This window comes from Leucoraja erinacea, chromosome 31 (assembly GCF_028641065.1).
Source record: "Leucoraja erinacea ecotype New England chromosome 31, Leri_hhj_1, whole genome shotgun sequence".
Lineage (NCBI taxonomy): Eukaryota > Metazoa > Chordata > Chondrichthyes > Rajiformes > Rajidae > Leucoraja > Leucoraja erinaceus.
In genome coordinates, this window is record NC_073407.1 from 16,985,535 (window position 1) to 17,011,290 (window position 25,756).

A 25,756-nucleotide genomic window follows, 5' to 3' on the forward strand; every position below is an offset into this window, starting at 1 on the left:
AGTAGATCCTTGGACAGAGATCCAATTAGTCCCCTCGACTGACACTCTCCCCCCCTACCTGGCAGAACTTGTCCTCACCTTCAGCTACTTCTCTTTTCACACTTCTCACTGTTCCCAAGTTAAAGTGTAGCCATGGGCCTGTGCTGTGCCTGGCATGTTGCTGGGTACGTTGAAGGGTCCTTGTTCCAAATGTACACTGGCAGCAACCCCCAACTCTTTCTCCGCTACCTCAAACACTGCATCGAGGCTGCCTCCTGCACCCATGCAGAACTCATTGATTTCATCAACTTTATCACTAAGTTCCATCCTTGCCTCGAAGAATCTCTGATACTTGCTCCTCTATTTTCCCCGTTTCCATCACGAGGGGGCAGACTGTCGACTGGCTGGTATTATCATGGACCGCAACCTGAAATATCATCTGCCCATTCCCTCGACAGGTGAATGAATGAATTAATGAATACCTTCTAGTCACAGGTGTCAAGTCACAAGCTGCTGACTGATCTACTGAGTTCCTCCAGCACTTTGTATTTTGTTCAATATTCCAGAATCTGCAGTTCCTTATCTCCCTCAATGACTTTTTAAATCTTTTTCAAGTATATCTCTTGGGCGTTATGTGCAGTGGGCAAGGTGCATGTAAACCAGTGCAGTGTGAGCTAATCGCAGTCACAAAGGACGTTAGCAACCACACTGCCAACCCCACCGCCATTCAATGTGTATTCAGTGCCCCATCCATCCTAGTCCCTCTTACCCACGTCTTTTTGCCCATATCCCTATGAACCACTAGATAAACACAAAAAGCTGGAGTAACTCAGCGGGACAGGCAGCATCTCTGGAGAGAAGGGATATAGGGTGAAGCACTATGGATAGTTGGCTGTTAAAGATGCCTTGTCCTGACCCGATACGTCTCCTATTCCTTTTTATCCAGAAATGCTGCCTGACCCGCTGAGTTACCCCAACACTTTGTGTCTATCTTTGCTAATACCTTGTATGACTGGCAATATTACTAACCACTGGTATTATTTCTTAATGGTATGAAATTGTTACTAATGAAAGCGTACCCATTTGGTTCTGACAGTAAAGCTGTACGACTACCAGCACAGCAGCAACACTAACTGTGGAGACACAACAGAGGCCTTTTCCAGGGTTGAGACACTGCCCTTTTGTGCTTCCCAGTTTCGGGGAGAACTGAGTGTGCTCTCTCTCTTTCTCTCCCTCTCTCCCCTCTCTCTCTTTCCCTCTCTCTTTCTCCCTCTCTCTTTCCCCCTTTCTTTCCCCCTCTCTCTTTCCCCCCTCTCTCTTTCCCCCCTCTCTCTTTCCCCCTCTCTCTTTCCCTCTCTCTCTTTCCCCCCTCTCTCTGTCCCCCTCTCTCTTTCCCCCTCTCTCTTTCCCCCTCTCTCTTTCCCCCTCTCTCTTTCCCCCTCTCTCTTTCCCCCCCTCTCTCTCTCCTCCCCCTCTCTCTTTCCCCCTCTCTCTTTCCCCCTCTCTCTTTCCCCCTCTCTCTTTCCCCCTCTCTCTTTCCCCCTCTCTCTTTTTTATTCCCCTCCCCCCAGCACAGCTGTCCAGAGGGCCTTTCAACGTAGGCCTTTGGAAAGCCTCCCTCCTGAACACTTCCCTGCTCTATTCCTGCTCTCTGACCGGTGCGTGGAGGGTGGCGATGTCTGTCAGATGGTCGCTCCCTTTGTGGGATCGCTGTGGATAACTAAGGCTGCACTCAGTCCTGAAGAAAGCAGCGCTTTTCTTCTTCTGAATGATAAGACATCTGGGGAGGATGGAGCAGGAGCGGCAGCTGATTCTAATTCCAGAGCAACATTGAATTCCGAGCTTAATTATACAATTCTGCTGGCGGTGTCATTAAGCAGTGGCTAATATTTCAGCAGAATCATACTGGAGTCATAGTTATAATGCACAGAAACAGTCCCTTCAGGCTAACTCACCCATGCTGACTGATATGTCCCATCTACACTTGTCCTATTTGCTTGCATTTATCCCTCTAAACCTTTCATATCCATTTAGCTGTTCAAATGTCTTTTAAATGTTGTTATAGAGTCTGCTTCAACTACTTCCTCTGGCAGCTCATTCCATATACCCACACCCCTCTGTTTGGAAAAAGTGGTTCCTTAGGTTTCTCTTAAATCTTTCCTCTCTCGCTTCAAATTTATATCCTAGGTTGTGGGTTCTTAGTGCATTCCCGCTATCTATTACCCTCATGATTTTATACACCTCTACAAAATCACACCTCGGCCTCCTGCCCTCCGAGCCCTAGCCTGCTCAGCCTCTCCCTATAGCTCAGGCCCTTCAGTCCTGGCAATATCCTCAAATCCCTGCATCTCTTTCCAGCTTTATGACCTACTTCCTATAGTAGGGTGACCTGAACACAAAACTCCAAATAAGGCCTCGCCAACATCGTGTACATCTGTAATGTAACATAACATTTCAACTTCTATACTCGAAACCCTGACGACTGCAGGCCTATGTACCCACACCCACCTTGATCACCCTATTTAACAGTGGCACCGCTTTCAAGAAACTATATACTTCTGCTCCGAGATCCCCCTGTTCTACAACACTCCCCAGGGCCCTGCCATTCACTGTGAAGGTCCTGCCCTGGTTCAACCTCCCAAAATGCAATTCCTCGCACATCTCCATTAAACTCCATCAAACATTTCTCAGCGCACTTGCTCTGCTGATCAAGATCCTGTTGTGATTTTTGGTAACTGTCTAGGAGGCCACCTGTTTTAGTGTTATCTGCAAACGTAATCATGCCTTGTAGTCCAAATGATTGGTTATAAAGCACAAACAGCAATGGGCCTAGCACTGATCCTTGAGGCACAGGCCTTGCATCCATGAAGCCAGTTCTCTATCCAGTTAGCTGGCTCTCCCTGGATCCCATGCAATCAAACCTTCCATGCAGAACCTTGTCAAATCATTCAAGAGTGTTTTATTGTCATATGTCCCAGATAGAACAACGACATTCTTACTAGCTGCAGCACAACAGAATATATAAACATAGTACAGCTACCAGATTTAGTTAATTATTTGGATTTAAACTCGTCGGATTGAACTTGTCCAAATTGTTGATCAGAAGATACGTAAGTTTGAAAGTGTTCACCACCAGACTCTGGAACAGCTTCATCCCCTCTATTAGATTTCTGAACAGTCCTCTCTCATGAGCTATGGTGTAGTCACCAACCTACCTCAATGCAGACATTGGATTTGTTCTCTGTAACACCACTAGACTGAGAAACTATATCCTGCACTTTGCTGCAGAAGTTGTACCTGTGTTTGGTTTTGATTGTATTTGTGTATAGCATTATCGGATTTGATTGGATGACATGCAAGATTGTATCTTGGGACAAGAAATCTAAACCTACCTTAAGATTGCTGAACAAAGTATTATCCACAAAAGTAGGTCCAGGCAATAAATGCAACCTAGGAGGAAGCAGTGGGGCGCCATATTGGTGCAGGTGATAGAGCTGCTCTGCTGCTGGCTCACAGAGCCAGAGATCCAGGTTCGATCGTGACGCCGATGCTCTCTGTGTGGAGTTTGCATGTTCTCTCTGCGACCACGTGGATTTCCTCCAGGTGCTCCAGTTTCAATAGGTGCAGGAGTAGGCCATTCAGCCCTTCAAGCCAGCCCTTCAATGTGATCACGGCTGATCATCCCCAATCAGTACCCCGTTCCTGCCTTCTCCCCATCGATATGGCGAAGATGTGTGGGCTTGTGGGTTAATTGGCCTCCATAAATTGCCCCAACGGTGTAAGTGGATGAGAAAGTAGGATCGCACAAAACTGGTGTGAACTAGTGATCGATGGTCGGTGTGGACTTGCTGGGCAGAAGGGCCAAGTTTCCATGCTGTCTGTCAAAGTCAAGATTCAATAAGATGAACAAGAGTGCGGACAAAACTTGGAATGAAGTCGGATAGATGTTCAAATACAAAATCCTCTCGAGGTAAGAGTAAAAAAATTGAAAGAAATGCAACATTCGGACCTTTATAAATGGGGACATAGAATGTATGAGTAAAGAGAGATTGCATTTGTGCAAAGTATTGGTCCGAGGCCAACTGGAGTAAAAGCCAGAGTGAGTTATTTCACCAGAATGCTGCCTGGGCCTCGAGCCGTGAGAGAACCAGACAATGGCGTTAGTTATAGATTTTTCTAGGAAAGTGCCAGAGTAGACACAATGGAAGTTTGATGAGACGGTCTGCTCTTTCTTCCAGCACTGTGTGCCTCTCATGGTCAGCCAGAAGTGTGTCGGGGGACACTTCGGCAAAGAACAAGAGCTTCGTGGAAATAAGGGGCCAAAGATTGGTTTGTTTTATGCAACTGCACATTGACCGTTCCAGAGAGCCTAATCTGATCAGGATGTTTCAGGGTGACTTAGTGCTCTATAAATAAACCCACTATGCTTACACTTTACATAAATTTCCTTTTGACCTATATGTAAACAAAACGTAGTGTTATCCAAAATTAAGTACAACTTCCCCAATGACTCTCTCGTAAGAGGACTCATTTCTCCATTGTTTTGCTTGGATGCCAAGCTCTGAATTCCTGGGGATATGAAGGGTGGGATTTTCTGCTAGGGATCTTCAACTTGCATTTTCCATCCATTTCTTCTAATATCTGGAGGTAGCAACGAAAGTAGGTAGAGTGGTAAAGGAGGCCTGTGGTATGCTTGCTTCGATCAGTTAGGGCATTGAGGAAGAGAGTCAGGCAGTCGTGATGCAGCTCTATAGGACTTTGATTAGACCCCGTTTTTGAGTATTACATGCTGTTCTGGTCGCCCCATGATGGGAAGGATGTGGAAACTTGTGGAGAGGGTGCAGAAGAAGTTTTGCCAGAATGTTGCCTGGTTTGGAAGGTATTAGCTGAAAGGAGAGTTTGGACAAAACCTGGATTGATTTCTCTGGATGTCAGAGGCTGATATAGATGGTAGTAAATAAAATGATGAGGGGTAAAGACCGGCATTGCATACCTCTACAGGCCCTTAAGTTTTCTTGTTTTTAAACGAAAAGCTCGAACGTTGGTTGTGGAGCCGATATTATGTCGTATAGATAGACACATGGATATGCATGGAATGATATAGGTCCGTGCAGGGCGGTGAGACGATAGTTTTCAGAGTAAAAAGTCATACGGAGCTGACGTAGTACGAGTAAAACAGGTTTTTTTAACCTTTTTTTCCCTGGGTGGAAATGTCAAAGACTAGACGGCATAGGTTTAAGATGAGAGGAGCAAGTTTTAATGGAAGTGTGTGGAGTGTAGGGCCTGTCCCACTGTACGAGGTACTTCAAGAGTTCTCCCCTGATTCAAGCTGTGTAATGTACGTAGCGGGTACATAGGGGCTCGTATGAGTATTTTTTACTGGTGGACATTTTTCGCAGTGTTGAAAAAGCGTCACGAGTTTACCGGATTTCCTGGCAATTGTGACATGGTCAAGGGGCGAACATACAAACTCTGTACTGACAACACCCATAGTGGGGATTGAACCCAGGTTCACCAGTGCCGCATGCGCTGTAGGCAGCAACTCTACTGCTGCGCCACCGTGTCGCCCATGTTCTTGAGTGACGCATCACCTTGAGACCATGAAGAACAGCAGCCTCTCACTGGCAGCCACAGGATAGACTTGCTCATCTCTCCATTGTTTTTCTTGGAACCCAAGCGTGGAATTCCTGGCAATTGTGTGGGTTGGGATTTTCCACTTGGGAATTCTCCAGCTCATTATGTTCCTTCAATTTCTCCTAATGCCCAGAAAAAAAAAAACCCCTCAGTCTGGCAAGCAGAGAGGTGGAAAATTCATCACTCACCAGTGCCTGATCTGTGAGTCAGTTGTCGAGAGGAGCCAAGGCATGATTCCAGGATAGGGTTCCAGGTATCAAAGCTGCGGGGAAATCTGAGGCACTTGATATGTGCAGTTTTTTTCCTGTTGTTTGATCAATTGTTTTCTGGATTGCCGATGTTTCTGTCAAGGAAGGTCAGAATTTGTTGCCCTCGTTGATGGTAACGCTGTCTTGAACTGCAGCAGTTCCTGTGCTGGAGGATGTTGGTGGTGGAGGGAGATTCAGATATGGATCCAGTGTCTATGAAAGATTTTGATGGAGTATAGAGAGGCACAGGATTCAGAACCCCCCCCCAGAATGTGAATGTCAAAGATTAGACGGCATAGGTTTAAGGAGTGAGGAGCAGGTTTCCAGGTTGGGTTGGAAGTGGTGGCCCCTTATATCAGTTGTCCTTGGATACATTGGTGGTGGAGATGGGAATTGCAGCGAAAGAGGCCATGGGGACCTACTTTTAATGATAGGTACACAAAAGTGCTGGAGAAACTCAGCGGGTGCAGCAGCATCTATGGAGCGGAAGGAAATAGGCAACGTTTCGGGACGAAACGTTGCCTATTTCCTTCGCTCCATAGATGCTGCTGCACCCGCTGAGTTTCTCCAGCATTTTTGTGTTCCTTCGATTTTCCAGCATCTACAGTTCCTTCTTGAATACTTTTAATGACACCTTGCATCGAGGGTCTAATTGTCAATGGACCAGCAACGGAAGAATGAAATTCTTACTTGCTGCATGTTAACAGACCCGTTAATGCAAAAACACACATTTATACAATAATCATTGATACAATACATGAATAAGTTTAAAACTAGGGAACAGTAAATGGACAATAGACAATAGACAATAGGTGCAGGAGTAGGCCATACGGCCCTTCAAGCCAGCACCGCCATTCAATGTGATCATGGCTGATCATCCACAATCAGTACCCCGTTCCTGCCTTCTCCCCATATCCCCTGACTCCACTATCTTCAAGAGCCCCATCTAGCTCTCTTGAAAGTTTCCAGAGAACCGGCCTCCACCGCCCTCCGAGGCAGAGAATTCCACAGACTCGCAACTCTGTGTGGAAAAAGTGTTTCCTTATCTCCGTTCTAAATGGCTTGCCCCTTATTCTTAAACTGTGGCCCCTGGTTCTGGAAGAGAGTTTAGTTTGGAGATGCAGTGTGGAAACTGGCCCTTCAGCCCACCAAGACCCCACTGACCATCGATCACACCAGTTCTATACTATCCCACTCTCTCATCCACTCCCTTCACACTGGGGGTGATTTGCAGAGGCCAATTAATCTACAAACCCCACACGTCTCTGGGATGTGGGAGGAAACCCATGGGGAGAGCGTGTAAGCACCACATAGACAGCAGCCGAGGTCAGGATCAAACCCGGGACTCTGGCGCTGTGAGGCAGCAGCTCTACCAGCTGCGCCACAGTGCTCTAAACCTGGAATAAAAAGCCTGGGGCAGTAATGTTGACCACAAACATGATGAAGTGGTATAATAACCAATATCCAATTTGCTTCACCAATGCCCTTATCCAGTCTGGCTTGCCTGAGGCTCCAGCCTACAGCTGAGATGCACCATGAATGGACCCACAAACATAGAACAGTACAGCAATCCAAAAGGCCCTTCGCACCACATTGTCTGTGTTGTGCATGATGCCAAGATAAACTATCTGCCTGTACATGATCCATATCCCTCCACTCCCCACACATCATGTGTCTGTCTACAAGCCTCTTTAATGTCGCGACAATATCTGCCTCTCCTGGCAGTGCTTTCCAAGCATCCACCGCCCTCGTGCAAACAATAACTCTCCTATAAACGTTTCCCCTCTCACCTTGCAGCTAGGCCCTCTAGTCTTTGACACTTCCACCTTTTGGAAAACGGTTCAGACTATGTACCCCGTCTATGCCTCTCCTAATTGTCTATACTTCCATCAGGTCTCCCCCTCAACCTCGGGCATTCCAGAGTAAACGATCCAAGTTTGTCCAAACTCTCCTTGTAACTATTACACCCTAATCCAGAGGGCATGCCAGTAAATTCTGATAAAGCTCTTCCACACATTCTCTAAAGCTTCCACATCCTAATGCCCCTGTCCCACTTGGGAAACCTGAACGGAAACCTCTGGAGACTTTGCGCCCCACCCAAGGTTTCCGTGCGGTTCCCAGAGGTTAAAGGTGGTTGCCGGAGGTTGCAGGTAGTGGAAACAGGTTGGGAGACTGACAAAAACCTCCAGGAACTTGGGTGGGGTGCAAAGTCTCCAGAGGTTTCCGTTCAGGTTTCCTAAGTGGGACAGGGGTTACTGTAACTGGGCAAGCAAACCGCACACAACACTCCAAATGCAACCTAACCAAAGTCTTATAACGTTGTATCAAAGGCATGCAGCTGTGTGTGTGATGGGGAAGAGCAGTAAATGTTGGGTTAGCCATGGACAGAGAATGCAAAATACATCTGGGGAGAAAATGCTGATAATATCAGTGGGAGATTTTTCCACCAAATGAATCAACCCTGATCCAGCCTCGATCTGCTCAACCTATATCACTGTGCGGGGAGGAACTGCAGGTTTATACAGCAGACGGAGGGAGACACAGTCCTGGAGTTACTCAGCAGGTCAGGCAGCATCTCTGTAGAAAATGGATGGGTGACGTTTTTGTTCAGACGGACACTTCAGACGGACACGCTGTGTGTCTATCTATCAACCTGTATCACTGTTTGTGTTTGCTCACATCTCCAGAGTATGCAGAGTTCTTGCACCTCAAAGGGAAGAAGTTTGTCGACTTCGATGAGGTACGGCAGGAGATCGAGCAGGAGACAGACCGGGTGACGGGCAGCAACAGGGGGATCTCATCCATCCCCATCAACCTGAGGGTCTACTCGCCAAACGGTAGGTGTGCCCACACCAACAGGACAATCCCCCCCCCCTCAGTGGGCAAAGGGAAGCTTGTGAACAAGAGGGCACGGCCACAGAATAAAGGGACGTACCTCTAGAATGGAGATACAATACAATGCAATACCATTTATTTGTCACATGAGGTTCAAACAAAATTTGGTTTCTGCAGCCATACAAGAAAAGAACCAAGACACACACTTAACACAATTTACACACACATCCATCACAGTGAATCTCCTCCTCACTGTGATGGAAGGCAAAGTCTTGTCTCTCCCCTGCTCTCCATTCTTCTCCCGATGTCAAAGTCAAAGCCCACGGCGGGCACTAGCAAGATGAGGAGGAATTTTCCATATCTTTGACATTTAATAATCAAGAAGCAATAAACTCCACTTTCAAATTACTGAATGACTTGGTCTTCACTGCCAGCTGTGGTAGCAGATTCCACAGATTTACTGCCCGCTGGATAAAGACATTTCTCCTCAGCTCCATTCTGAAAGCACGTCCTTTTGTACTGAGGCTGCCCCCTCTGGTCCTACACTTCCAGGCCACTGGAAGCATCCTCTGTAAAGGTCGACACTTTCACACTTTTTCTGCTCTCTCTTCAGTGCTGAACCTGACCTTGATCGACCTCCCTGGGATGACCAAGATCGCGGTGGGCGACCAGCCCGTGGACATAGAGTTCCAGATCCGTGAAATGCTCATGCAGTTCGTTACCAAGGAAAACTGCCTGGTCCTGGCAGTGTCGCCTGCCAACACAGATCTGGCCAACTCCGATGCCCTGAAGATAGCCAAGGAGGTGGACCCACAAGGTATGCACCAGCGTCTTGGTTTAGCCCCTTGCCATTGAGAAGGTGGTGGGTATCATGGCCCCAGGTGCTGCCTCATAGTGTTGCCGCAAGGTCTCAGTCATGAAGGGACAACACTCTCTCTGATAATTCCTCTTGCCATTCCATATAACCATATAACACCATATAACAATTACAGCACGGAAACAGGCCATCTCGGCCCTACAAGTCCGTGCCGAACAAATTTTTTTTTCCCCTTAGTCCCACCTGCCTGCACTCATACCATAACCCTCCATTCCCTTCTCATCCATATGCCTATCCAATTTATTTTTAAATGATACCAATGAACCTGCCTCCACCACTTCCACTGGAAGCTCATTCCACACCGCTACCACTCTCTGAGTAAATAAGTTCCCACTCATGTTACCCCTAAACTTCTGTCCCTTAATTCTGAAGTCATGTCCTCTTGTTTGAATCTTCCCTATTCTCAAAGGGAAAAGCTTGTCCACATCAACTCTGTCTATCCCTCTCATCATTTTAAAGACCTCTATCAAGTCCCCCCCTTAACCTTCTGGCCTTCCCTGGCCTTCCAATTCACTGTCCTGCAATGGTGCAGGGTATAACATGGAACAGTACAGCATAGGAACATGCCCTTTGGCCCACAATGTCTGTTGCAAACAGGATGCTGTATTAAACAAATCTCCTCTGCCTGCATGTGATCCATTCTCTGCATATCCATATGACTATCTAAAGGCCTCTTAAACGCCGCTATCATATCTGCCTCCACCTCACCCCTGACAGTTTGTTCCCGGCACCCACCAACATGTAAAACTAAATCCTTGCACAGCACATCTCCTTGAAACTTTACCCTTCTCACCTTAAAGCCTTAAAGCCATGTCCTCTAGTCTTTGACATTTTGAGGAAAAATGTTCTGACTGTCTACCATATCTACTGTTTGCCTCTCATAATTTCTTATACCTCTATTAGGTCTCCCCGCAACTTGCGGCATTCCAGAGAAAACAATCCAAGTTTGTCCAAATTCAGTTTATAACTAATACCCCTTAATCCCGGCATCATTCGGGTTAATCTCACCTGCACCCTTTCCAAAACTGGTGCATCCTTCCAGTAATGGGGTGACCAGAACAGTCTGCTGGACTCTTAATGCGGCCCAACCAAAGTCTTATAAAACTGCAACACCACGTCCTGACTCTTATCGAAGAGGGAAGGGTTTTGCGTACCGTGTGGGGGTGGGGGGGGGATATTATCCACAGCCCCGCCGTGCAGGGTCTGGCCAAGCAGTTCCATGCGACAGGCCTGGATCTGTGGGTTTTTGACTGAAATCTCTTCTGTCCACTGCTAGGCTTGCGTACAATCGGAGTCATCACCAAGTTGGACCTGATGGATGAAGGGACAGATGCTCGAGAAATTCTGGAGAACAAACTCTTACCCTTGAGACGAGGTAAATGCCCCCCCCCCCCCCCCCCCCCCACCCCTATACGTGTCGGTGATTTGTGCGAAGAAACCGGAGCATCCGGAAGAAACCAAGGCGGCCACAGGGAGATCGTGCAAACTTCACACAGACAAACCCAAGGTCAGGATCGATCCGGGGTCCCTGGTGTTGTGATGCGGCAACTGCACCACTGTGATAACTTTCCGGTTTCGGGTGACATTATACATCATCGGGAAATATTGACACTAGGCTTTGGTCGAGCATCTCGTCCAAAGGCAGCATGTACATCAGTGCTGATCCCTTGTTGCTGCAGCACTACGGCAGACACATTTATTTTGCTCTATTCTCTGGAACGAGGCTTGATCGTCTGACTCGGGCTACGGTCTGGTCTCCAATTGGTAGCTGCCGGCTGGGGGTACCGTGGGAAATGGAGACTCAAGAGACTGGGTTGGTGTTAGCTGGCTGGGGTGAAGCCCAGAACATACAAGAGTGCAGCACCACGAACAGGCCCTTCTGCCCACAATGCCCATGCTGAACATGACACCATGTTGAACAAGCCAAACTAATCTCCACATGATCCATATTCTCCCATTCCCTGCTTGTCCTTGCGGCTTTCTAAAGCCTCTTAAATGCCACTATCGGATCTGCCTCCATCCCTAGCATAATGTTCCAGGCACCAACCGTTCTCTGTAGGTTTAAATAAAAACTTGTCCCACACGACCCCGTTTAATGTTGCCTCTTCCACCTTAGAGCAACGTCCTCTAGTCTAGTTATTTCCACCTGGGAGGGGGTGGAAAAGGCTTGGACCACCCTACCTACAAGGCCTTTACCTCAGCTCCTTGGCTGGGATTCTTCACCCTGGGTTCCCGCACGCAATCGTAGGGCAGGGTTGGGGCAACTATCGTTGTGCACAGGGGCTGATATAGAAACGGGGAAACGAGGAGGAATAGCATCACAAGCCAACAGACGATGGGAAGATGGGAATGGGAGGAGCTTGAGTGTCGACTGCACGGATTTGACCTGAACAATAACCCTCAGAACCAGGATGGATCCCACAGCGACCATTGTTCTTATCCTGCAATGAAAGGCTCCCATCTCAGTTGCAGCCCTGGTCACCGCTCCAGAGAGAGGAGCGAAATACCAGTGTTAAATCCCATCTTCCTTCATTGTATTTAGTGAGTTTGTGGAGCTCATGGGCTGGGATTCCACAGTCGTCCCTGTTCCCTCTCTCCTGGCTGTGACCCAGAATTGTCTCAAAGTCCAAGAGGAAAGGAAGTCCCTCACTTCTGTGTTTGTGTCCTGCAGCAACTGGAGAACAGTCTGAAGCTGTTGTGTGATCACTTCCAGGAGGTATCCATCTTAATGCTGTCTGCTAGAGTGGCTGCTCTTGTACTCCAGCAGGGGTTTCAGGGTCTCGCAATGTGGTGTTGGTCTCAGATTTCCACCAGTTGTCAAGCCTAAAGTCCTGAACCGGAGTCCATGGTTTGCTGTTGCTGGAACCGGATTCCACCCGGGATCCTCCACGCTCGGAGGCAGGGAGTCCACCGCGAGGGTAAATTGTGGCAGCTCTCTCCTGCACCGTGTGTCTGTGGAACTGACACCCACCCTGCCCTCTCTCCTGTCCTCCAGGTTACATCGGGGTGGTGAATAGAAGCCAGAAGGACATCGATGGCAGAAAAGACATCCAAGCCGCGCTGGCCGCTGAGAGAAAGTTCTTCCTTTCACACCCAGCCTATCGGCACATGGCTGATCGCATGGGGACCCCTTATCTCCAGAAGGTCCTCAATCAGGTAATGCCAACCTGCCTTCTCCTCAGCTGGCAGAGAGCTCCCTGCCCTTCCAGATAAAGCAGAGGATCTGACAACTCTCTAGTGTCTTGCTTCTTGCACTAGCATTGGGACTATGAATTAATTTAATTTTGTTAATAATATACTATCTATGTGCACTGTGGTCCAAGCCTGTTCTGCTCCTGCAGGTAAGAATTTCACTGTTCCATTGTTATTACATGAGGCCAATAAACACTTGAGTCTTTACTCTCACAGGAGTGTCAGGGAATGAGTGTCCCCGGTGCAAGCCACACTGGGGGGGAAAAAATAAAAGAATGGGAAAGTTTGTTTTCTGTTAACCGATTTGATGTGTAAATTCTGGAAGTATTTGTGGTGCTAGGGAAACTCAAGAGATGGCCAGACTTGGCAAAAGTAAAGGCTAAAGCCCCTGTCCCACTTTCCCGAATTATTCACGAGTTTTCCCCTTGATTCAAACTCGGAGAATATCCGTAGCGAGTCCGTAGATATTTCTTAGCGGCTCGTAATGCCAGCCGGAGGTACCCGGGGCATCAGGTAAGTCGGGACGTTTTTGCAGCATGTTGAAAACTGTCCACGAGTTTTTAAAAAAAATATCCCCAAGTATCTATGGCTGGAATCTCCGAGTTTGGTTCAAGGGTAAAACTCGGGAGAATTAGTGAGTAACTCAGGAAAGTGGGACAGGGGTTTAACTTAGCGACATGAGCAAAACAGAAGTGCTGGAGTTGCTCACCAGGTCAGGCAGCATTTGGGGAGCGAAGGGACACGGGATACTTCGGACTGTCACCCTTTTGGCTGTCCGAAAACGAGTCTCGGCCCCATACACAATCGGTCCACGGATGCTGCCTGACCCGCTGAGTTCCTCCAGCACTTTGTGTTTTTCTCAACACCTGCAGTCTCTTGTGCCTCCATGTTAGTTAATTATGGATCAGACCGGGTTTCCTGTGACTTTAGCACAGAGGTTTAGAGGTTGGGAGGTCATGTTGCAGTTGTCTAAGACGTTGGTGAGACCGCATTTAGAGTATTGTGTTCAGTTCTGGGCACCATGTTATAGGAAAGATATTGTCAAGCTTGAATGGGTTCAGAGAAAATTTACGAGGATGTTGCCAGGATTAGAGGGTGTGAGCTGTAGGGAGAGGTTGAGTAGGCTGGGTCTCTAGTCCTTGGAGCGCAGGAGGATGAGGGGTGATCTTATAGAGGTGTATAACATCATGAGAGGAATAGATCAGGTAGATGCACAGAGTCTCTTGCCCAGAGTAGGGGAATCGAGGACCAGAGGACATAGGGTCAAGGTGAAGGGGAAAAGATTTAATGGGAATCTGAAGGATAACTTTTTCAAACAAAGGGTGGTGGGTGCATGGAACAAGCTGCTAGAGGAGATAGTTGAGGCGGGGACTTTCCCAACATTTAAGAAACAGACAGGTACATGGATAGGACGGGTTTGGAGGGATATGGACCAAGTGCAGGCAGGTGGGATGAGTGTAGCTGGGACATGTTGGGCGGTTTGGGCAAGTTGGGCGAAGGGCCTGTTTACACCCTGTATCATTCTATGACTCTAGGACTCTAGGCAGACGTATTCTCTACGTGGTTGCACTCATTACTTCTCTTTCTCACTCTGCTGTCCACAGCAATTGACAAACCACATCCGGGACACGCTGCCTGCCCTTCGCAACAAGCTGCAGAGCCAGCTGCTGTCCATTGAGAAGGAGGTGGATGAGTACAAGAACTTCCGGCCTGATGATCCTTCCAGGAAAACCAAAGCTTTGCTGCAGTAAGTACCACGCTCGCAATGCCAGCGTCATGGATCCACTCGCCCAACCTCTACTACATCCTTATTCGTCTTTAGACAACCCCGTGCTCAAATCCTTCCATGGTCCCACCAATCCCTATTCAGCCATCCAGCCCAACAGAAACTCTGCGATCCTCTGACTCTGACCTCATACATCAGACACACTTTCAGGTTGATCAAGGATGGGTTTTTCATTGGATTCTCAGTCCCGGAGCTTTCCATCTCTCCTCTTCCTCGAACTTTAAACTTTCTTCACTAACGAATCTTTTAATTACCTTTTGCTGCATTTTCTCATATGCCTCATATACTGTACTTTGACCCACACCACGCTCTTCTGCATCTGTGTACAGTCACTTTGTGACTCTACAGTTTGGAAGAGTCTCAGCTTCTCAGCAATGGGCAGGTCTTCTATTTGCACCTCAACTTGCCAATAGCCTGTTAATAGACCCTTTATTCTGCTCAATGGTTTCCTGTCACTACATGTAAAGTCACTACAGCTCTGTCAATCTCGGGGAATATTTTCCTGGATTAATGGCATGGTCCAAGGGCAAGTTGCTTTGTGAACATAGAACAGCACAGCAACAGGCCTTTCACCGCACGATATCCATGACGAACATGATGCCAAACTAAACTAATCCCTCCAGTCTGCACATCATCCATATCTCTCCATTCCCTGCACACCCATGTGCGTGTGTCTAAAAGCCTTTTAAATGCCCCTGTTGTATCTGCCTCCACAATCACCTCTGGCAGCGTGTACTAGGCACCCACCACTCACTGTGTATATGAAAAAAAAATAGCCCTTCATGACTACTTTGAAATTCCTCCCTCTGACCTTAACGCTGTGGCCTCTAGTCTTTGACATTACCAACATGGCAAGGGTTTCTGCACAATTGTAGGTCTGGGAAGGCTAGGTTCCTGCTTTGAACAGGCAGCTTTGCCCACAATTGCTATGCATCAACTCTTGTAATGGTCAGAGACTGAAGGTTGGTCTGATCGAGGCGTTTCATTTGTTAGCCGATTCAAAAAGGTGATTGTGATGAAGGTATTTCCTCCTTTGGTGTTAATCAAGAACAAGGGCAAGTGATCTGATAAAGGATTAGAACTGGGCTTCTTCTGAGGGAAATGGACAAGTATGTCCTCGTGCATCTGGGTCTCTCACAAGACTGTAGAACCCGTCACCTTTATAGGTGTAATCAATAAATCCTCAGAAAGTGCTGGCTCAAGTGATGGAGCACTCGGATAACGGGCAAGAGTTAGCGGGGTTGATGCATGTGTTCTCCCTTTGTCATTTGGGTGGCTGGGTGATGCAGCTGATCGGGTCGGAGCCAGATCAGCGCCAGAGACCAGCGTTCACTCCTGACCTTGGGTGTTGTCTATGTGGAATTGACATGTTCTCCCTGTGACCATGTGGGCTTTGTCAGGGTGCTTTGGTACCTTCCCACAATCCAAAGACGTGTAGGTTTGTAGGTCAATTGGCCTCTGTAAATTGACCCTATTGTGCAGGGAGTGGATGCAAAATTAGGATAACATAGAACTAGCGTGAGCGGGTGATCGATGGTCAACGTGGACTCTGTAGGGCAAAGGGATTGTTTCCATGCTATGTGTTTCAATCATTCGATTAGCCAAATGTTTCAAAGGCTGTAATTGGAGCAGAGCAAGGATCTGAAGACAGATAATGGCCTCCTCCTCTTTAACTGTATTACATAAAACTTCTTGTTCTTTGACAGGATGGTTCAGCAATTTGCTGTGGATTTTGAGAAACGCATTGAAGGATCGGGGGATCAGATTGACACCTACGAGCTGTCGGGCGGAGCGAGAATAAACCGAATCTTCCACGAGAGGTTCCCCTTTGAGCTTGTCAAGGTAATGAAAGGCTTCAGCAAATCACGATGTGCTGGAGAAAGTTGGCGGCTCGTCTGTGGAGGGAATGGACACGTACCGTCTAAAGAAGGGCGGTCACGGTGGCGTAGCGGTAGAGTTGCTGCCTTGCAGCGAATGCAGCGCCAGAGACCCGGGTTCGATCCCGACTATGGGTGCTGTCTGTACGGAGTTTGTACGTTCTCCCCGTATCCTGCGTGGGTTTTCTCCGAGATCTTCGGTTTCCTCCCACACTCCAAAGATGTATAGGTTTGTAAGTTAATTGGCTTGGTAAATATATTAAAAATCCTTCATAGGATAGTGTGGGGATCGCTGGTCGGCATGGAACCGGTGGGCCGAAGGGCCTGTTTCCGTGCTGTATCTCTAAACTAAACTAAAGTGCCTCGACCCGAGATGTCACCTGTCCATTCCCTCCACAGACGACCCGCCATAAACCCTGGTCAGCATGGATGAGTCGGGCCGAAGGGCCTGTTTCCGTGCTGTATTATTCTATGACTCTGAGACATCAGATAAAGTTAGTGTGGGGACAGTGTGTCCCGGTCGTTCAACTCCACAGCTACCTCTGAGAGTACTGGTCCTTGGACGTGTAGACAGGTGGGACGGGTTTGGAGGGAGATGGGTCAACAACAGGCAAGTGGGACTAGTTTAAATGGGGCACCTTGGTCGGCAAGGACAAGTTGGGCAGAAGCGCCCTTTTCCGTGCTGTATGAACAAGTGATTGGTGGACATTTTCCTATAATTCTTTACCCGTGAACTACATTCTCACCAGTGACGAGCATAGAAATCGATATGTTTCCGCTCATCATAAATCATCCAGCACTCTCACCTCTGAAGACCATCTGCCATGGATCCATGCGTGTCAAGGTCTGGTTGAACTCAACTATATTTGAGTTCATTATGGATCTTGTTGTGTCTGCATTATTAACTACCATCTCTCTGGCTGCTTTGCAATCATCGCTGTCCTTTGGAGACTGGGAGCAAACTGTTATGTCAGGTTTCTCCAGCTCGTTGTGGACTACATAACCAATCGGCTATCTGGTCATCAAGTGATACAGCACAGAAACAGGCCGCTCAGCCCAATGCAACTGTGATGCTCCATCTAAGCTCGAAACAAGGAACTGCAGGTGCTAGTTAACACACAAAGTGCTGGAGTAACTCAGCAGGTCAGGCCGCATCTCTGGATGGGTGACATTTCGGGTCGAGACCCTTCTTCAGACTGAGGTTTTGGGTCAAGACCCTTTGTCAGACTGGAGAAGGCCCTTCAGACTGGAAACTGACGAAGGGTCTCGACCCAAAACGTCACCTATCCATGTTCTCCAGAGATGCTGCCTGACCCGCAGAGTTAACCCATTGTGGAAAAAATTGCCCATCGGGTTTATATTTTTTCTTTCCCCTCTCACCTTAAAACGATGCCTTCTGGTTCTCGATTCTCCCACCCTGGGGAAAAATGCATTTACTTTATTTATTCCCCTCATGATTTTATGCACTCGATACAAATCACCCCTCGTCCTCCTCGCAAAAAAAAACTCCTGGGAGACACAATGAACTGTAGAGGCTGAAATCTTAAGCAAAATACAAAGTGCGACAGGTTCTCTGGATTAAATGACATCTGAGAAGAGAAGGGATAGGTGACATTTCAGGTTGGGACCCATCTTCAGACAGAAAAGGCAAAGCCTTTTCAACTCATCCCCACAGCTCAGGCAACATACTTGTAAATTGTCTCTGTACTCTTTCAAGCTGAATGGCATCTTCCCTGTAACAGAGTGGCCTAAAATGAATTCTACTCATTTGGTACTTTTAACCCATGATTATATTTTTGGTCTGAAGAAGGCTTCCGGGCCGAAACGTTGCCCATTTCCTTCGCTCCATAGATGCTGCTGCACCCGCTGAGTTTCTCCAGCACTTTTGTCTACCTTTGATTTTCCAGCATCTGCGGTTCCTTCTTAAACATTATATTTTTGGTTCAATTACTCTAATTAAGCTTGATCTAGTTGTGTCACAGTCGCCAGTATCTCTACACTTGCCCCTTCAATAAACACAATGCTTTAACAAAAGCATTGTCTGACCTTTATCTCCCACTGCCCAAGTGTGCAGAAGCAAGGGACAGCTATCCATATCTGGGAACAGCTCTGCTCTAGAAGTGGGTGTTGATCAATGAGTAAAATTCCTAGGGATCCTGAGCTGTTCTCTCCCTGACTGTCACCTGGTTCAATGCCAAAGGGTAAGATTGCAGCTCTGGTTGGAGACTGGATGTTGTCCTTTGTATGGGCTGGTCTGTTAAACGCATCTGTGTTATTCTTTGTGACAGATGGAATTTGACGAGAAGGAGCTGCGACGAGAGATTAGTTACGCCATCAAGAACATCCACGGAATCAGGCATGTATCTGCAAAACCTTGAGACTGTCGTCTATTAACTTTTAACCATGTCCGATTATTCATTTGTATCACTCTTTCCTTTCTCTTAGCCAAGGTGCTTATCCCCGAAACTAGGGGGAAAGGGATATTGGCCTTGGATCTCTTCTAAGTCTAGCGTTAGATTGACTATGTTAGTTGACTGAGGATTAAAAGGGTCCAGGTCTTCTGTTGAAACTCCTGGTTTGGTACCAGTACTGTGGACTCTTCCTAACCATGTCCTATTGTGATGGATTCACCTTCCTAATTGTCTGCCACTGCTGTAGATGAGAATGACGGAGGAAATCTTCCACTGATTCCTCTCCAATTTCATGTATTTTTCCAGTATCTATTTATTGGAGAATTGTACATCAGCCTTATAAGATGACTAGACTTGGATTAAAACCATGTGAGGACATCACAAAGCCCCTGAATTGAATGATGACCTAGAGTGCACTAAGGAGGGGAAAGGAGCAGGGCGACTGGGGAGGGATATTGAAAGAAATGGGTTTGCACTGGGATGGGGTTGCACAGGAGAGAGAAAGGGGATGGGGGGGATATTACTTAAAAGAGGAGAATTTGGTGTACATACCTTTGCAAATTGAGCTGTGCAAGTGCAATAAAAGGTGCTTTACCTCGTATTTTAGACTTACCTGAAAGATCAAAATTTGTTTTTCCTGTTGGACTCGTATATTAGGCAATGTAGGTTCAGATGAAGATGTAACACTAGATGGACCGAGTGGCCTCTCTCTCTGGGCAACTGCGGCTGCCAGAGCTTGATGCTCCATCTAGTGGCAATAATGTGAAGCTACAATTGATAGGGAAGACCTTTTGAGGTGTAACATGGAGGTGTGACAGAATAATGACGTCCTAATGAGATACTGCAAAAGCAATTCTAATTTAATGCATTGTATTTTTGAGTAAAACAGGGGAGTGTGTTGTGTGTTGTGCGGGTGCCCTCGCTGATGGGTACCCAGCTCCCTAGCATCCCCATTCCACTTGAGATGATGCACTGCATTGAAAAAGTCCCTGCAGGCAGGCAGCCATTTCAGAAATGATCAGCAATTCTGCCTCATCAGCTTCAGCACTGCAGCCGCCCACAGCTGGAGGCTGAATTCTGCTCCATAAATAATCTTCTTCAAATTAAAAATTACTTTAAAAAAAATAAAAAAATTAAAAAATTTGAATAGAAAAACGGAAGAAATCACTTTTGCCAAGCGGTGCGTGCATCTGCAGCTCCCAGAAGCTCTTGCGACTTCCTGGGCATCCTTTTAAAAACACCTCCTGTAGTAAGCTGCTCAAATCCAGGCAGCAGCTTTTATTCTCCGAGGTGGGATCCAGCATGCTATTGTGAAGAAACTCTTCCCCGATCATCGGGCTAGGACTGGGCGTCTTTGTGGGGAAAATGCTGCTTTGGACCCCTTGCCCTTCAATACTATTTTGATTAAAAGATACAGCATGGAAACAGGCCCTTCAGCCCACTGAGCCCATGCCGACCATCGATCATCCATTCACACTAGTGCCCCTCTGCTTCCTTTTATCACTTCTTCCCTCTCTCTGGTACCTTCCTCTCTCTAACTGTTCCTTGGTCTTTCCCACTTCTCTGCCTCACTGTCTCTGTCTGTTCACCTCTTGCCCTGATTCTCCACTTGATTTCTGTATACCCCTTCTCCCCCCTTCTCTCCCCCCTTCTCTCCTCCCCCCCTTCTCCCCCCCCCTTCCCCCCTTCTCTCTCCCCCCCCCCCCCCTCTCCCCCCCCCTTCTCTCCCCCCTTCTCTCCCCCCTTCTCTCCCCCCCTTTCCACCCCCCCCCCCCTTCCCCCCCTCCTCCACCTTCCCCCTCTCCCCCCCCCCCCCCCCCGCCTTCCCCCTTCTCCCCCCCTCCCCCCCTTCTCCCCCCTTCTCCCCGCCCCTCTTCTCCCCCCCTCCTCCCCCCCTCTCCCCCCCCCCCCCCTCCCCCCCCTCTCCTTCCCCCCCCCTCTCTCCCCCCCCCTCCCCCCCCCCTCTCCCCCCCCCTTCTCCCCCCCTCTCCCCCCTCTCTCTCTCTCTCTCTCTCTCTCCCCCCCCTTCTCCCCCTCTCTCTCTCCCCCCCCTTCTCCCCCCCCCTCCCCCCCCCTCCCCCCCCCTCCCCCCCCCCCCCCCCCCCCCCCCCCCCCCCCCCCCCCCCCCCCCCCCCCCCCCCTCCCCCTCCCCCCCCCCCCCCCCCCCCCCCCCCCCCCCCCCCCTCCCCCCCCCCCCCCCCCCCCCCCCCCCCCCCCCCCTTCCCCCCCCCCCCCCCCCCCCCCCCCCCCCCCCCCTCCCTCCCCCCCCCCCCCCCCCCCCCCCCCCGGCCTCCCCCCCCCCCCCTCAACCCCCCCTCCCCCCCCCCCCCCCCCCCCCCCCTCCCCCCCCCCTCCCCCCCCCCCCCTCCCCCCCTCCTTCTCCCCCCCCCTTCTCCCCCCCCCCCCCCCCCCCCCCCCCCCCCCCCCCCCCCCCTTCCCCCCCCCCCCCCCCCCCCCCCCCTCCCCCCCCCTCCCCCCCCCCCTCCCCCCCCCTTCTTTCTCCATCTTTCTCTCCTACCATAAACGTACCTCTCACCTCTATTTTGACCACCCTCCCATATATTGACTTTGCTCCCACGACCACAATGTGATTTTCCCCATTCTGCTAACTGAACATTAGCTCAATTGCTTGACCTTGAACAGAGTTGACAGAATAGTTTTCTCTTTGCTTTACCTCATTGCAGTCAAGGCAGGCAAAACATTCTGCGCCCTGGAGTTTACTTGTGACTTCCCTGCGAGCAGAAGACTTTTCTATATAAAGTCTCTCAATTTACAAGTGTGAGTTTCCCATCATGAATATTGGAAACCCGTCTTGGAGCCTTCATTCCAAGCTCAAGAATAGAGCTCCAGGCCAAGGCTTGGAAATATTCCCAAATTAAAATAATTCCGTTCCTTTTGTTGATTTCTACCGTACATCAGAGTGGCAGGCTGATCAAGGTGGAACAGCTCTCCATTGTCAAGTACAGTAGGGGAGTAGGACTTTCACAAGGGGTAGATCAATCAGTTGGCAAAGCTTTATCCCCAAGACGGAAACCGAAGCGAGTGATCCAGCCGAGACCAGAGATCGCAGATGATGCAGCAAAGGCCAGAGATCACAGCTGATGGAAACCTGAATTAAAATGTTCGGCAGATCAGGCTGAAGTGATCTCACCTCTGCCCGTCGCTCGGAGAATCTGCAGTCAGCGATTTCAAAACAAGATATATTTCTGCAGGAATAGGGGAATTACTGAGGATATTTTCGTCACTGTTAGCTGTTAGTTTAGTACAAAACTGGAAAATAATCTTTCATTTTTTAACAAAATGTGGACAAATGCCACTTTTAAATGGAATGTCTTCAAGAGAAATCAAAGGAAGCTAGTTTATCTTGAAAGGTTTGTTTAATTTTTTTTAAATAACTCCTCGAATTGGATTTCAATGTCTACATACAATTTGAATGGTCTTAATATTACAAATGCTTCATTATTGTGTCTCTGACCAATGTTGCACGATGGGGTTCCATCAACTTGATTTATATTTGGGTTTAGGTTCATTAATGTCACGTGTACTGAGGTACAGTGAAAAGCTCTTGTATGTGTGCTATCAAATCAAGTTAGATAACACAATACATTAATACAAGCCAAGCATACAGGTACAACAGGTAGAGCAAAGAGAAAAATGTTTGCAGAATATTCGCGTAGTTCTCAGCATTGTGGTGTTACAGTTCCAATGCCCACATTGAGGTAAGGTTGGAGAATCACGACTGTACCCTAGCTTATGGAAGGACCGTTCAGAAGTTTGATAACACTGGGGAAGAAGCTGAGGGTAGCTACATGAAACTCTGGTGCTTAAGGTAGGACAACCGACACACACCTCTCACTATATTAATTTTAATTGGATGTATCGAGTATTCAGACTGGAAGCTACAACTGCCAAGAAGAAAACTTACCTGTGAATCAAGAATATTCAATCTGAGAAGATTTATAAATAAATCATTGATAGTTTTTATTTAACTTGTTGAAGACAGCGTTTCACTGAGAGGTTGGCAGGTTGGTCTTTCAGCTGTTTCAATCCATCCCAGCGTGAACAGAGTGCCTGGGGAAATCGGCAGGTTGGGCACCATCCGTGGAGGCTATGGACTGAAGGCTCAGTTGCCATGCTGGCTGAATTGAGTTTAGGATCAGCTCATACCAATCCCAAGAGGCTGTGGATAGATACCCTAGAATAATTTACACAAAATAAGTGAGCTATGATAGCTAACAGAAGGAAGTGCTCAGTTTATTTAAAATAAATATTTCTTAGGTATAATTTTTTTTGTCAAGGAATCTCAAAATCTGGTTGCGTTTGTGCTAATGCCTTGTTTAACAATCATCGTCAAAGGTATCTGCTCTGAAAGTTATTAGATTCCTGACATTGGTACATCCTCAACTCAATGTGCCAGCAAGCTAGAGAGAGATGGAGACTCATAGAGACGGGTCTAGAGAATTGTTGTCCAAATCGGTCTCTTTATTTTCTAACGCTGTCTTTTTATTCCGGTTAGCGTTAAACATGTTTGATGTTCAATACTTTGCCATTCTTTCCTCACTTTGATAGAACTGGGCTTTTCACGCCTGACATGGCATTTGAAACGATTGTGAAAAAGCAGATCTTGAAGATCAAAGAGCCCTGCCTCAAATGTGTGGACATGGTTATCAATGAGTTAATCAGTACGGTTAGGCAGTGTACCAAGAAGGTAATTTGCTATGTCACGGAGTCCTGAAAACCTGCTGCCTGTTCTTGGATCTTCAGAGAGTTGCCTTTGGGATGGCCATTGGGTGTTTGGGCTTAGAAGCCACCGTAACCTGGCTGCAAGCACGAGATACTATTTAGCCAGCATGTTTATTTACAGCACAGACGCCTCCGTTAATATTCACATCCCTTTTCAGGTGGAATAATAACCTTCAGACAGGCATTTTAACACAAAGGATAACGTTAATACTGACTGCTTTAAAATGGAGCTGGAAACAGCCATGGGATGCGGTTGTATGAGTTCAATGCTTTCCTAACTTGTCCCTTTGACTGCTTTCTTTTTCATTAATAATTTCTAAGCATCTGTGACCCAAGAAAATGTTCCAAATTACTTGAGGGGAGTGTGGATGCACAAAAATTGACACCGAGCCAACAGGGTTTGGTTTACAAGGATGGGGTCGTAAGGATGGGTTTAGGGAGGGACTGGCTGAGGTAGATGATAGGACATCCATCAGTGTTGGAGCTAAGAGAATCTAGGACTTGATGGAAGGGATGTAGAGTTCCTGAGCACGGTGGAAGGGGCAAACTGAAAGAGAGATTATGTTGAGAAGTGCAAATCTAAGTTATCAACACACATGTTAAGAAACCTTAATTTACTTCACAAGATTGTCAATTGTTCTTAATTATTTTCCAGAGTAGTGCCAGCTTGCCATGTTACAGCCACTAAGCCCAAGCACCTGTAAACAGCTGTTTATTCCCCCCCCCCCCCCCCCCCCCCCCCCCCCCCCCCCTCCTGTATCAGCTGGGAATGATGTGGTGTGCCTTTCATGATGTGACTGCAACAAGGCAGGGCAACAAAAGTGGGGACAGCACAAGCCGAAATCAGGCCTCAAATTAGAAACGAGCAACTCTGGAAGGCCCTGACCCTGGACAGGGGAACAGGCTAGGCCGTGGAAGCATGGCTTGAGTTCTGATCGTGACTAAAATCTTCGAAGTGAATGCCTTGCCCATTATGAGGCACTGAAATCAAAAGGGAGAAAAAGACTGGGAGGGAGAGAGAAGGCCTATAGGCGCTCAAATTATTTCAGAATTCAGGTTGAAAACCAGGCTCGCTGATGGGATAGACTTTTAGTTACTGAGCCAAAAGCCTTGGTTCTCAGCTGATGCGAACGTTGGACTTGAGATGGCTCGTCGCTGCCCCTGTAAGTGTGGTGGTCTCCTGGTATTCGCAAGGGGAGATGAGCACGGGCATCAGACAAACAAGTATTCAACAAGTCAGCTTCATCCCGTACAATTGGAGAACTCCAGCAAGGTTTGCAAGGCTGGTCTCTATTTGCCCAGTCAGACGGTGAACGATTCTCGCCGTCCTCCAACTGGAATCATGCTGCGGTGTGTACAGTGAGGCCAGACCCTAGTTTTCAACAAGTCTCTACTCCCCCCAACCCCACTCCCTGCCACCATCTTCACCTCAACTCACCTCCTTGACTCTGTTGCGATCAGCTTACTCTTTATTGCTTTGGAGAAACAAAGGCACAAAGATTCCCCTTATTGAAGAGCACGGAATTCACATTGTTAAGTTATGGGTGAAAATTTAATGGAGTTTAAGGCTGAGTATAATAACTAAGGGATGGGAGAACTGATCAAAGAAGATTGTTCACCTCTGCCTGTTTTAACCCTGTTTGGAGTCTGACACCAGGAAAAGTTGATAATCACCTTCTTCAATTTATTGAGTGGAACGGAAAGAAATCGAACAACACGCTCCTCACCTGTATCCACCTATCACTTGCTAGGCTTTGTCCAGCCCCCACTATCTCTTTATCAGCTTTCATCCCCCCCCCCCCCCCCCCCATCCTAGGCCAATCAGTTGACCCAAAACATCTTCTGTCCACCCCTTCTACAGATGCTGCCAGACCCGCTGAGTTCCTCCAGCACTTCTGTGCTTTGCCCCCACCCCAAAGGCATTCTCACTCCCCCAACACCGAAACTTCCTTCGTTCCCATAACCTTTTGGGAGTTGATATTCAATCTGCTTTCGCCCCACCCCTACCCCAGCACATCTGCCTTGCCATTTTTTATGTTTGAAGCCTCTTCCTCATCGCTGCTGTGTTTTTTTGTTTTTTTCTCGCAACAATCTATTTTGTGCTCCCTCTGTTGAAACCCTTTGTCATTCTGAGCATCACCTTTCCTTTGAACGCTTTGAGTAATTCCGGGAGA

At 48.0% G+C, this 25,756-nt stretch overlaps 1 protein-coding gene across 1 annotated transcript in view; it reads left to right on the forward strand.

Annotated features, from left to right (window-relative positions):
• The window catches only part of LOC129711798 (dynamin-1), a 136,448-nt gene that overhangs the window by 34,363 nt on the left and 76,329 nt on the right, over window positions 1-25,756 (forward strand). Inside the window, exons 3-9 of the mRNA XM_055659733.1 lie at window positions 8,549-8,698; window positions 9,310-9,513; window positions 10,850-10,948; window positions 12,569-12,729; window positions 14,370-14,512; window positions 16,258-16,393; window positions 18,717-18,784. Of these exons, the coding sequence (XP_055515708.1) occupies window positions 8,549-8,698; window positions 9,310-9,513; window positions 10,850-10,948; window positions 12,569-12,729; window positions 14,370-14,512; window positions 16,258-16,393; window positions 18,717-18,784 (961 nt within the window). The remainder of the gene's footprint in view (window positions 1-8,548; window positions 8,699-9,309; window positions 9,514-10,849; window positions 10,949-12,568; window positions 12,730-14,369; window positions 14,513-16,257; window positions 16,394-18,716; window positions 18,785-25,756) is intronic.